Source organism: Lepidochelys olivacea (genome assembly GCF_965140295.1).
Source record: "Lepidochelys olivacea isolate rLepOli2 genome assembly, chromosome: 10".
Lineage (NCBI taxonomy): Eukaryota > Metazoa > Chordata > Testudines > Cheloniidae > Lepidochelys > Lepidochelys olivacea.
In genome coordinates, this window is record NC_140420.1 from 58,294,225 (window position 1) to 58,307,539 (window position 13,315).

General features: G+C 40.6%; 1 protein-coding gene across 3 annotated transcripts in view; it reads right to left on the reverse strand.

The window, feature by feature from the left end:
• The window catches only part of RNF111 (ring finger protein 111), a 91,215-nt gene that overhangs the window by 27,054 nt on the left and 50,846 nt on the right, over positions 1 to 13,315 (reverse strand). For all 3 annotated transcript variants that reach the window (XM_084641193.1, XM_084641192.1, XM_084641191.1), the window contains 3 exons: positions 11,981 to 12,323; positions 5,348 to 5,473; positions 4,170 to 4,296 (listed from right to left, as the gene is read on the reverse strand). In XM_084641193.1, coding sequence (XP_084497319.1) covers positions 4,170 to 4,296; positions 5,348 to 5,473; positions 11,981 to 12,323 — 596 coding nt within the window. The remainder of the gene's footprint in view (positions 1 to 4,169; positions 4,297 to 5,347; positions 5,474 to 11,980; positions 12,324 to 13,315) is intronic.

Sequence of the window (13,315 nt, forward strand, 5' to 3'; positions counted from 1 at the left end):
GATGTCCCATACTGTCAGAATGTCATGGAGTACCATCAAATCTATCTCTCGTTAGTGATCGTGTGGGAGTTTGCAGCTGAGACTGTCTGCCGGCGTGCTGTATATTCCTGATAAGTATGCTGCCGATATTAAGATATTGTGGGAGATGCACCAGTTCCACAGTTTTGATGCTTCTACACATAGGGAATAAGACCTGGGGCCTCCCTGATCGTTTATGTAAGACACAGAGACCATATTGTTCGTCATGACCCATACGTGCATGTTTTTGATCAGCTGGAGGAAATGAGTGCGCCCATTTCTGATCGCTCCGAGTTTGAGCAGGTTGATGTGGAGGCATGTTTTAGCTGGAGATATTTGCCGTGCATTGTGTGACCATTGAGATGTACACCCCCATCTCTGAGGGATGCATCGGTGGTCAGGAGTAGAGATGGGGAAGACTGTTCAATCCTGTTTGTTCAAACAGATGTTTACTGGGTCCTTCCACCAGTCCAAGAATTGCTTGACCCTGGTAGGCATCAATAGTCATTTATGTTGTCTCTGTTCGGCCTATAAACCAAACCAAACATGCCTGGAGGCATCTCATGTATAGTCTGCATAGGCAATAACTGATGTGCCCAAAGCTGTGTTCCACAAGAGCTGGAGGCAATGTTTAGCCAAAATTTGGGGGCTGGACTGTACTGTCTCCATCAATGAGGAGAGACTGAGAAATGTTTGATGTGGGAGGAGTGCTTCCGTCTGAATGGAGTCACGGTCGGCTCCTGTGAGAAGGTAGTCATCCAGGTAAGGATAAATCATGATGTCTTGAGAGTATAAGTGGACCGCCAATACCAAGATGACCTTGGAGAATATTCTGGGGGCCGATGAGCGGCCGAAAGGGAGTACTCCATATGGTAGTGGTCTTGGCCTAGCGTGAACCTGAGGTAATGTCTGTGGCTCAGTTATGATCAAGATGTGAAAAATAAGCATCTTGGAGGTCCAGGGCTGAGAACCAGTCTTCTTTTTCTAATGCTGGAATGATCGTAGATAACATGACCATCTTGAACTTCTCAGCCTTGACAAACTTGTTGAGCATTCTGAGGTCCAGTATGGGTCTCCAACCCCCTTTTTTCTTCAGGAAGTAACAACAGTAGAAGCCTCTGCTCCTTAGATGTACGGGCACTGGCTCTATGGCTCCTATGCTGAAGAGGTGGTTAATCTGCTGGTTTAGCAGGTGTTGTGAAAAGGATCCCTGAAGAGGATGGGGAAAGGGGTATGGGAAGGGGGAGGGTGGAGAAATGGATGCAGTGTTCATCTCAGATGATCTCCAATGCCCATTTGTTGGCAGTTATCCATTCCCAGGTGCTGTGGAACAGGGTGAGACTATCTCCAAAGGGATGGGTGGGGTTTTCTAGCATGAGTGTTCTACAGCACCTCAACGAACACGTCAAAACTGTCTCTTCAAGGTAGAGAACTGAGAAGAAGTTTGCTGAGTTCCCGACATCTTTCGTCTGGAGAACCTGGGCTTCTTCCTCAGATTCATAAGATCTCTGTGTATATTAACGTGGATAACTGAGATGAATATTGTGAGCAAGACTTGAATGGTGGCTGAGGGCTGTACTTTCTTTGGTACCCAGGTGTATAGATCCTAAGGGATTGAAGAATGGCCCTTGAACCTTTTAACGTGTGGAGGGAGGCATCAGTCTGTTCAGCAAATAATTTTGTCCCCTCAAAGGGGAGGTCCTCCACCACTGTTTGGACTTCCTGGGGGAAGCCAAAGAGATGAAACCACGAGGCCCATCTCATCACAATGTCAGTCTAAATAGAATGTGCCACTGTCAGCTGCATCAAGTGCAGACTGGAGAGACTTTTTGCCACCAGCTGGCCCTCATTAATTAAGGTTTTAAATTGGTCCTTGTGAGAATAGGGGAGTTGTTCAATAAAAGAACTAAACTTCACATAGTTCTGATACTCATATTTAGCCCACAAGGCTTGATCGTTCGCCACTCTGAATTGAAGGGTAGCTGAGGAGGAGGCCTTCCTGCCAAACAAGTCCAGGTGCTTCCAGTCCCAGTCATAAGTGATGGACTTAAAGTGGTGTTGGTGGCATTTAGAGTTAACTGTGTCCACAATGATCGAATTGGGAGTCAGGTGCAAGAACAGGAATTCCATGTCCTTTCTGGCACATATTTCTTGTCTGCCCTCTTACAAGTTGGTAGGACGGACGTGGGGGTCTGCCATATCGTGTCAGCAGGGTCCAGTAGATCCTCATTAATAGGGAGGGCCACTCTGGAGGAGATGGAGGAATGTAGAATGTCCACCAGCTTATGACATGACTCAGATACCTCTTGTAAAGGTATATGGAGTGCCTCTGCCACCCCCTGTCCCCAGTCCTGGAACAGTTTAAAGTCATCCTCCATCGAGGGCAGAGGGAGCATCACTGTCTCATCTGGTGACGAATATGAGAAAGGGGCTGAAGAAGTGACTTCCTCCTCAACTTTGGCCTCTGGTTCCTCCCTTCCCTGGTCGGGGAGTTGAGGCCCTCGAGACAGCGGCTGAAGGAGTGTACTTCCTTGGCTTCTGATAGGCCATACTAGTAATGATGGAGGCCTGTTGCCTTTGGACCTGCCAGTACAGCCACTGTGATGGTAAGGGGACCGGTGGTTGGTACCGTGGTTGCCCAAACCAGGGAGGTTGTGCGTCAGAGGGTTGGTATGCCCAGTGTCCATAGTGAAACTGGGCTCCATACGGTGGGCGAGAAGAGCATTGGGAAGCTAGGTCCTCTTGGTCAATTTCTGACTCTGATGACAAAAAGGGTGGTGCATGGCAGGAGGTCACTGGTGAGCCAAGGGCTCTGGGTGAACTTGGTACCAGGGCCCCTGTACTGAGCAGAGAAGAAACTGGTGTCAGACACCGAAAAATTCATTGTGCACTGGAAATCTGTTGGTGCAGAGGGCATCGCTACTGGTGGAGCCTGTCAGTGCCAAGAGGCTTGTACCGACAGTCGGAAACACAGACCTGATGGCAAGCTCTGTTACAATGTTGACGACCGTACCAGTCTTTCCTGGGGTGGATCTTCTGTTTCTCACACCCCTGCGGTACCGATACTTCTTTGCCTGTGCCCACTGGGTCTTTAGGCATTCCGACCTGCCCTCTCAGTTCGATACCAGGCGTGCCCCGGGTACCAGATTTAGATGGCTTCAGTGCCATCGGTACCAATGATACTGGACAAGCCAGGGATCATTTTCAGCTCAATCAGGGCTTACTACGGGAACTCACAGACCTTTTCTTAGAGGCCTTACCTGAGTGGCTCGCAGGCATATTTCTGAGCTCTTCCCCCTTTGAAGTGGGCAGATACAGTGATGGCTCCCATCGGGACTTCAGAGGCTGAAGGACTGACTCCATAAGTAGGAGTTTGAGCATCAGTTCTCTGTCCTTCCTAGATCTGGGCTTCAGTTGCTGGCACAAGTCCAAAAAGTGACTCAGTTGCAAAGAATCTATCCCAGTCACTGATGAAGTCCTGCAAGCTGGGCATACCCTTATCCAGGAGCGTCCCCTCCCTCAGGGAGTCCACAGAAGACAATTCTTTTAAGGCAACGACCAAAATAAAAGGTAAATGAAGCAAAGAAAGTAGTCTTGTGGCAGGCAGGGAGCAGTGCATGTGCAGGTGGGATGGATTGCTACCGAAGTTCTCCAATTAGCAGAGCAGTGGAGCGCCCATAGGGACACTACTCGAAGAAGAACTAAGATTTAACTCCTACTGTGCTGCAAGATAAACTATAAAATAAGCATCAATACAATTCTCACATGCTGCTTAGAAAGTTAAGCACTGTGACACCAGTTACAGTAAGATCTGAACTTTTAAATCAGATGCAGAGGGTCAATGCATTATTATGCAAGAAACAATTTCATTCAGATGTCTTCCATTTACAAGGCTGAAGTTAGAAATGTTACTGTCCTAAATGTATTTTATTCAATTAATGCAAGTCTGTTCTAGCTTCCCATTTAGTATCAATACATAAAACAATGGAATAGATTTTTCTGCATTTGTTCAGTTGAACCACTATTATTTGTAAAATTCTATACATATCCAATTAAAATGTAACAAACCTTGTACAAAAGAGGATAAATTCTTTAAGAAGTCACAGGTAATGATTAACTACCATATGAGTTTCCACATATTATCTCCTTACCATTAAAGGAAGAGCCCCTATTTGTAAGTGATGAAGTCGAGGAGGTGCATGGTAGTGTGCCAAATGAGGGTGCAATGGGCCTGGAGGATATGTAGCTGCAGCCACTCCAGCTTCAATTCCCAGTTCCCTGTCACATAAGCAAAATTAAACATTTTAGTCTAGTTACGTTTTGCCCTCTAGCTACATCTCTATGGTTTTGGAAATTTATATCATGGCATCTAAAACACACGCTCAAAGGACATTTTAAATAAAAGATTAATTACTTTAAAATAAATATTTTCCATTTAATCAGTTCTGTAATCCCATCATTGGTTCAAATAACGTGTTTGTGACTTAACAACTGGTTTAAAAATTAAATTAAAAAAAATCAGTAAAAATAAAATTAACAACAAATACCAGTACAGACTTAACTTAGAAATCATGTGTTATGCACAACTACTCTATTACTGATTTGGAATCCTGTGTTTTCATACAATAAGTCCTCTGCAGTTCACCATTCCATTAATCACTGTGGTTACAGGAAGTTGCCCAATGAATCTGAGATATTATCCTAGACCTAGGTAGTAAAGTTCTAGAATTTCCAGAGCTATCTAGCCACTGTAAACCACAGGTTACTAGGAGTGGAACAACACAACAGAAAAACTAATTACAAAGTTACAGGTTTAGTAGTTTATGAGTAGACAAAGCTCAGAAGTAAAAGTTCAGTTAAAATCTCTCTTACTACATATCAGATGCAAAAGTTTTTTAAATAAAAATTCAGTCACAGATAAGAGGAAAGGTAAATTAGCTTATAGTTCAAAAGGTCTGAACTTTTAACTTCAAAAAATGTTTTGTATAAATTCCTTTTTGCCAATACACAAGAGTTTTGAACTCCTTTCATTTGCAATAACTGGTACCAAAACAGTTCAACTGTATAAGCATTGTTAAAAAATGGTAGATATTTGCTGGCATTTGTAAAAGCAAACTGGAAATGTTTAAATTGGCTAGTAGCAAACAAAATGGCACTTTATAGAGAGAGCCATGTTAACACATTTTAGCCTGCACATGCACTTGGCAGTTTGTTAAATTAAATCAAAACATTATCAACATATTCTCAGGATGAAAGGTCATATAGCAAATGCCAATAAATGGGCACCTACCAACTCATATGACACTAACGAGGAATTAAGAGTACTGACCAGGCAGACCTCTCTGGAGCTTGTCGAGGATGTGAGGACATTGTCTGAGGCACATGGATATGGTGCCCATGACCATAGTTGGGATGCATTCTGTGAGGATGTGGAGGAGGCCGTTCATGTGCACGTCTAAGAGTTCGAATACAAGACAGCACGAGTTAAAACTATAATGATTCAACCTTTATCTGGCAGGCATGACTACAGAAAAATACTAAGTCTTCAACATGAGGTTAACCATTTTTGCCAAAGTAAAATTCAGTTTCATCATTATATGTCAAGATCCAGAGACAGTCACAATTGAAAAGTCATCCATATCTTAATCTGCAGCTTCCTGGTAGATTAAGGTACTTAGGTATTCACATGAAGCAATACTTCTGTTTTCTAGGTTAAAAGGCAGCAATTTCTCTTAATAGATAATACAGAGTTCATTTTCTCTTAGTCCACATGATAGGAGTACAGTTTCTCCATGCAACAGGTGAACAAGGAGCATCTGAAGTTTTTGTATAATGTACTCTAAGGAACAGTTGGTTGTAACCCATCAGCTGATACTTCCAAAGGAGTCATGGAAAATTTTTAAAACTTTAAAAGCTTGGAAGCAGAGGGATAGCTCAGTGGTTTGAGCATTGGCCTGCTAAACTCAGGGTTGTGAGTTCAATCCTTGAGGGGGCCATTTAGGGATCTGGGGCAAAAATTGGGGAGTGGTCCTGCTTTGAGCAGGGGGTTGGACTAGATGATCTCTTGAGGTCCCTTCCAACCCTGATATTCTATGATCTATTAATTCTATAAGGGAAGTAGTAGCTATAAGTTTACTCTTTGCTTAATTTTTCTGTCAGTTTAGAAACTTGTGTTTCCCAAAAGCAGAACATGGGGTGGATGGCTTCATGTCCAAACAACCACGTGTAGTGTTCTCTTGCCAGATGGTGCTTTTTGCAGGTGGCTTAGCTATTGGTAGCTGCTTTACTGCACAAAATCTCTAGCAAGGATGACTTCCCCCAAGAAGGCTACCACCAACCTGTAATTTATCCTGGCAGGAATTGAAAGTTTTCTGTGCTACTACAGAAGAATGACATAGAAAAACTGCCTGGTCAATAGCCAAATCAGTTAGTAATAGTGGACTTAACTAAAAGTTCTATTCTCAACCTTCTCACATCAGAGAGTGCCACAATCAGACTTTGCCACAATTATTTGGTTCTTGCGAAAGGAATTGTGACAATAGACAGAGAAACTGCTCCTTAAACAAAAGTTAACGCAGCTTCATAATGACTCCCAAAACGTCTCCTTATGCTAGTGGTCAAAAATCATCTTTGAGAGAGAAACAGCCTATGAGAATACAGACTTTATACAGTATAAACTTCAAAAATCTTGTATTTTAAAATAGGGCTGTTGATTAATCACAATTAACTCACAAGATTAACTCAAAAAAAATAATCGCGGTTTTAATACTTCTAAACAATAGAATACCAATTGAAATTTATTGATTTTTGCATTTTTTCAAATATATTGATTTCAGTTACAACAGACTACAAAGTGTACAGTGCTCACTTTATATTATTTTTGATTACAAACATTTGCACTGTAAAAGTGATAAACAAAAGAAATAGCACTTTTCTAGTCACCTCATACAAGTACTGTAGTGCAATCTCTTTATTGTGAAAGTGCAACTTCCAAATGTAGATTCTTTTGTTACATAACTGCACTCAAAACAAAACAATGTAAAACGTTAGTGCCTACAAGGCCACTCAGTTCTACTTCTTGTTCAGCCAATTGCTAAGACAAACAAGTTTGATAACATTTACGGGAGATAATGCTGCCCACTTCTTATTTACATCACCTCAAAGTGATAACAGGCATTCACATGGCACTTTTGTAGTAGGCACTGTAAGATATTTACATACCAGATACGTTAAATATCCGTATGCCCCTTCCTGCTTCTGCCACCATTCCAGAGGACATGCTTCCACCCTGATGATGCTCGTTAAAAAAATCATACATTAATGAAATTTGTGAATGAACTCCTTGGGGGAGAATTGTACGTCTCTTGATCTGTTTTACCCGCATTCTGCCATATATTTCATGTTATAGCAGTCTCGGACGATGACCCAGCATATGTTGTTCGTTTCAAGAACACTTTCACTGCAAATTTGGCAAAACGCAAAGAAGGTACCCATGTGAGATTTCTAAAGATATACAGCACTCGACCCAAGGTTTAAGAATCTGAAGTGCCTTCCAAAATCTGAAAGGGAAGAGGTGTGAAGCATGCTTTCAGAAGTCTTAAAAGAGCAACACTTTGATGAGGAAACTATAGAACCTGAACCACCAAAAAAAACCAAAACCAAAAACAAAAAAACCCCCACAAAAAAACCCCTTCTACTGGTGGCATCCGACTCAGATGATGAAAATGAACATACATTGGTCCACACTGTATTGGATCATTGACAAGCAGAACCAGTCATCAGCATGGATGCATGTCCTCTGGAATGTTGGATGAAGCATAAAGGGGCATCTGAATCTTTAGCGTATGTGGCACATAAATATCTTGTGACACCAGCTACAACAGTGCCATGTGAACGCCTGTTCTCACTTTCGGGTAATGTTGTAAACAAGAGTGGGCAACGTTATCGCCCGTAAATGTAAACTAACTTGTTTGTCTGAGCAACTGGTTGAACAAGAAGTAGGACTGAGTGGCCTTGTAGGCTCTAACATTTTACATTGTTTTATTTTTGAACGCAGATATTTTTTGTACATAATTCTACATTTGTAAGTTCAACTTTCGTGTCAAAGAGACTGTACTACAGTACTTGTATTAGATGAACTGAAAAATACTATTTCTTTTTATTATAAATATTTGCACTGTAAAAATCTAAAGTAAATATAAAGTGAGCGTGGTACACTTACATTTGAAAATGTCGAAAACATTGAAAAATGTTTAAATAACTAGTATTTTATTATTAACAGCACGATTAATCGTGCAATTAATTTCTTTAATTCCACAATTCATCATGATTAATTTTTTTAATTGTTTGACAACCCTAATTTTAAATAAAAGTTTCACCTTGAGAGATTTTAAAGTAACTTCAGTCTATCAAGATTACATTTTACAATATAAACTGTTTGACCTATCAGCCTAGTTTCAAATATTGATGTTGAATTAAAGATGCAGTTTCCTAGCTGGGAGCATAATGAAACATTGGAACAGCTTGGGGGGGGGGTGGACTCAGCATCACTGAGAGTTTAAAATAAGATTAGATATGTTTTTTAAAGATATGGTTTAACCCAGCTTCTGGGAGAAATTCTACGACCTGTGTGTAGGGGAGGTCAGGCTGGATGGTCATGATGCTTCCTCCTACTCTTGGAATCTGTGAATCTATGAGACCCGATGCTCACTCCCTTTCTTCATGGGGAGAATGAGGTTGACTGCAGTACCCTCAAAAATGCTCATAACCCTTGTAACTCAATGACATTACATATCATGCATCAGGGCTTTAGCATCTTTGAAGGTATAAAGTTTAATAGTCCCTTCTGGCCTTAAATTATGAAAAGATGAAACTATGAAATTACTGTAAATTGTCTTGTTGTAAGAAGTGATGACATTAGACATAAGCTGTTTAACTTTTTAGTTTTGTTGGTGGGTGAGCAATTGATTATTGCTCAGTGTTTAGTCAGCTATTTGTACAGGTCTTTTTATAGTGATCTGTCCATAAATTGGTGACAAAAAGGGGAATTTTTTTGTTTTGTTTTGGAAGCTGGGGGTGTCATAAACAAAGATAAGGGTAGCATAAAATCCCTCCTTGCCACTGTACTGAAACACTTTATCTGTAAGGGGTTAAGCAGCTCAAATAACCTAGTTGGCACCTGACCAGAAGGGCCAATGAGGAAAGAAGATACTTTCATATCTGTGGGGAGAGGTTTTGTTTGTGCTCTCTTTGTTTTGTTCCCTCTCCGACAGAGAGAGAGAGAGAGGGAGACAGAGAGAGACCGAGACCGACCGTAAAGGCAGGTAAAACATCTCCTGAAAACATACCTGAAACGATTCATCTAAGATTACAAAAATTATAAATAAGGCAAGGAAATGAGTTAGATTATCTTTTGTTTTAGCTTGTGAATTTTCCCTATCCTAAGAAGTAGTTTATTCCTGTTTTTGGTAACTGAGAAGTTGAGTCCAGAAAGGAGTCCTCTGTATTTCAAATCTTTTTATTACCCTGTAAAGTTACCTTCCATCCTGATTTTGCAGGTGTGATTCTTTTACTTTTTTCTTTACAATACAATTCTTCTTCTAAGAACCTGATTGATTTTCAATGTCCTATAAACCAAAGGGTTTGGTCTGTGCTCACTTTGTAACCAACTGGTTGGTATATTATTCTCAAGCTTCCCCAGGAAAGGGGGTGAAGGGGCTTGGGGGAATATTTTGAGGGAATATGGACTCCAAGTGACCCTTTCTCGAATTTTTGTTTGAATCACTTGGTGGTGGCAGCAATACCGTCCAAGGCAAGGAAAGGAATTTGTGCCTTAGAGAGGTTTTTAACCTAAAATGGTAGAATATAATCTTAGGGGGTCTTTCATGCAGGTCCCCACATCTGTACCTCAGAATGGGGAGGGAACCCTGACAGGGGGGTCACAGACTTTCAGTCTCTGTGGCATGTAAAACCTTGAATAGTTTTTTTAATTACTGGTTTGAAAAGGATTTTTCCAGAAGTAATGCCAGCTACAGATTACCTAATTTGAAACTGACTGGACCAGGTTGCATGGCTCCAAGATAGGCCTTGGACCAGATTTGTTTGAAGACCTTGGAGACACTGGAAGACTCAGTAAGCAAAGTTTGCAAACTATAAGCATCAACGGTAAGGCAGTGATGCTTTGCCTTTTGGGCCAATGAGCCACCTGAAGGAAAACTGATGTTATTACTCTCAGGGTTCTGGAACATCAGGGAGAGTAATTCACAACAAGAAATAGGTATGCCAGCCTTTGACCTGTCTCTCCCTGCACCTAAGTCCACTAGCAAGAAGCACTGTGCCAGTAATAAGAAGCGCTGTGCCAGAAACATCATTATCGGGCTCCTTGGCTGCAGTTCCAGCTCCTATTCCATAAAAGTCCATAAAACTGACAGCTGTAGAGTTAATCCTGTTATTTTCCTTGTTCTGTTTTTCTCTTTTCTTTTCGTTAGCTGGCAGTGTCCCAGCCTTTTAATATTCTTTACTTTTAGGGTGTGAAAATGTAGTTGTGTGCATGCATGTCTATAAGCACTCAAAGCCCACAAGGGAAAGGTGCCAGAAAGTAATTTTCCCGAATTTAAACAGCCCTAAAAAACTGTCTGAAAGACAGTTAAAGACTTGGTTAAAGTGTGTTCTGTGTCCTGTAATTAAAAGGTCTGGGATACAAAAAATTACAGATGACCAGTTTCTTGTAAGTAGGAGTTGTCAAACTTCTGCTTATCAAAGATATAAGTCTGTATTGTAATATCTGTTTTGGGGAAATGGAGGAAGGAAAGGGTTAGCCACCACATAAGAACAGAATTCTAACAAAGAAGCTCAATTGCCTGAGGTTGTAGTTCAGATGTTAGTTTTTAATAATGAAACTATTAGTGATTAAGTTTTTAATAATGAAACTAAATTTATCTAGGTCACGGATTGATTAGAACTGGTAACATTTTATAGTTGTGGTTATAGCCAAACATACAGCCACCTTCTTATAAATTCTCCAGAGAATTCTAAGGACTGGTTATCTCGAATTAGTTTGATGATTTAACATATTTTATGATTTAACTCCAATCCAGCATTCAGATTGATTGGTTGGTTGATTTGACCTTGATTTGGTAGTTGTATTTCTTTATTTTTAGTTTAGTTTAATAATAAATTAGTTTGGTGATCTATTTTCTCTCTTTGTTTAAAAGATTTAGTAACATTTATAAAAAAAAGTTACATTTCTTTCAACAAGCAACATGCATGGGTCCAGAATTCTTGACCTTAAAACCCTGAACAGCTCCCACTAATTAGTCTTTTGTGGTCACACCGAAAAATAGCACTGTTATGGAAAAAAAGTCAAAATTTCTATTAATGATGTTTGCTTTAATGTAGATGAAAATTGAAGTGATTTTATCCACAATTTCCAAGATCAACATTTTTTTTAAAAAACCATCTCACTCGCCTTCAGTTGTTCATTTGTTTTAAAATGTCAATTTATATTTAAAAAAGTCTTGCTGACTTCAACAGTGCAAAAAACATTTAAGGATTTGCTTGGAAGCTGGAAATTACCTGTTAGTGATAATAAAAAAGTGCAAATTGCTTGCACTTGAAACTGAACTCTGCTTATTCACAGGACAGGTAAAGCATGGGCAACAGAAGTACTAGCTTCCCCAAGCTTCCCCACTAAGGTACCTCTGATCCTTCCTGGAGGGGCCACCTTGACAAGTGAGAGGGTAGTTCAGCCTCAGTGCTTACTTAACCCTTGGCTTTTCTACTGCAACTGCTAATACAAGAGCTAATTGTGGTGGTAGATAGCAAGAGTCACATCTCACCACAGTTTAATCGTAATTATCCACTAACCATGGTATTACAATTAAGAGTCACATGCAGCATTTAAAAAAACAGAGGATAAGGAATTAAATGTACTCAGAACAATAACTAAACATTTATGACATACGTTGGATGCTGCATCATTCTTCTTCTCTGGACCTCCATCCTCTGGATCACCTCATGAGGATGCATCCTCTGTGCTGAAGGTGCAGTTGCAGGAATATGATGGGTAATAGGCTGGTGTGAGGGTGGAAGATGCTGTGGAATTGGAGCAGCTGCACTGGCTAAAGGGTGAGTTGGTGGTGGAGGTGGAACTGGATGAGAAGAGGCGTGAGAGATGGAGGCATGAAAGGGATGCACTGGATGAGGGATAACATAATCCACCTGGGGTGGAGGCTGTGGCTGAGGAGGAGGGTTTCCATGAGAGTGGGGGCATGCAGAAGACTGATGAAGAGGTCGCGTCAAAGCATCTGGAATGAAAATGCATTTTTAATGTATTACGTAAAGTTTCTCAATCAAATGCATAAGAAACTACAATAACTTCATGCCGATACTGTACTGCACTCTACTACTATACAAATAATATCTTTATAACATGAGCATTTATCTTTTCACAATGATTAACAGGCACTGACAAATCAACATGTGAAATTCACAAATTAAGTGAAATAAAAGCCAAAGCTTCCCATCATGTAGATGAGCAAGACAAAATGAAAAACTGCAACCAGAAAGCCAGTTTTCATAGGATGTTTCTTGATAACTGGAGATGGAAGGATACATAACCAACTGGCTGCCATAAGAGGACTGATGGGCATGAGAAAAAAAATAAGCATTTTTTTTTTAAATAGAAAAATCGGACTTGCTAATATTGACAAAATTGCAATATTGACAAAAAAAAGTAAGGTCTGAGAAAAATCCATTTAACACACCTGATTAAAAACTACCAGGATGCTGTCAGCCTCTTCTTTTTTAGAACTCATGTATTAAGAGAAACGAGAGGAAAGGAATTTTGTTCTGTGTTTGTACAGCAGCTAGCACAATGGGTCCTGACCTATGACTAGGGCTGCTACATGTTACCGTGGTAATGAGAATTATCATCAACATCATCATAAAAGAGCCAATGCCTCCTAGCAAGTCCATATCCCTTACTGTTCTCAAAACATAAGCATCTTTGAGTACTTGGCATTTTTCCAAGAAAATAAGTTTCTGGCAACCCCAACTGACATTTAGTGTATGTTAACACAGCAATGTAACCCCAGGGTTAGCAGAACTTGAGTTAGTAAACGCTGGGCTACTGGCCAAGTTAGGAATAGTTGAACCCTGGGTCCCAACCTGAGGCTCCAGCATCTACACTTCATTGTGCAGACCATAATCCAACCACCCATAATCCCAGACTTCCTAGCCCCGTCCCCAAAAAAGTGGCCACTATATCCCTTTGTCATGGTGCAGTGTGGGAAATCTT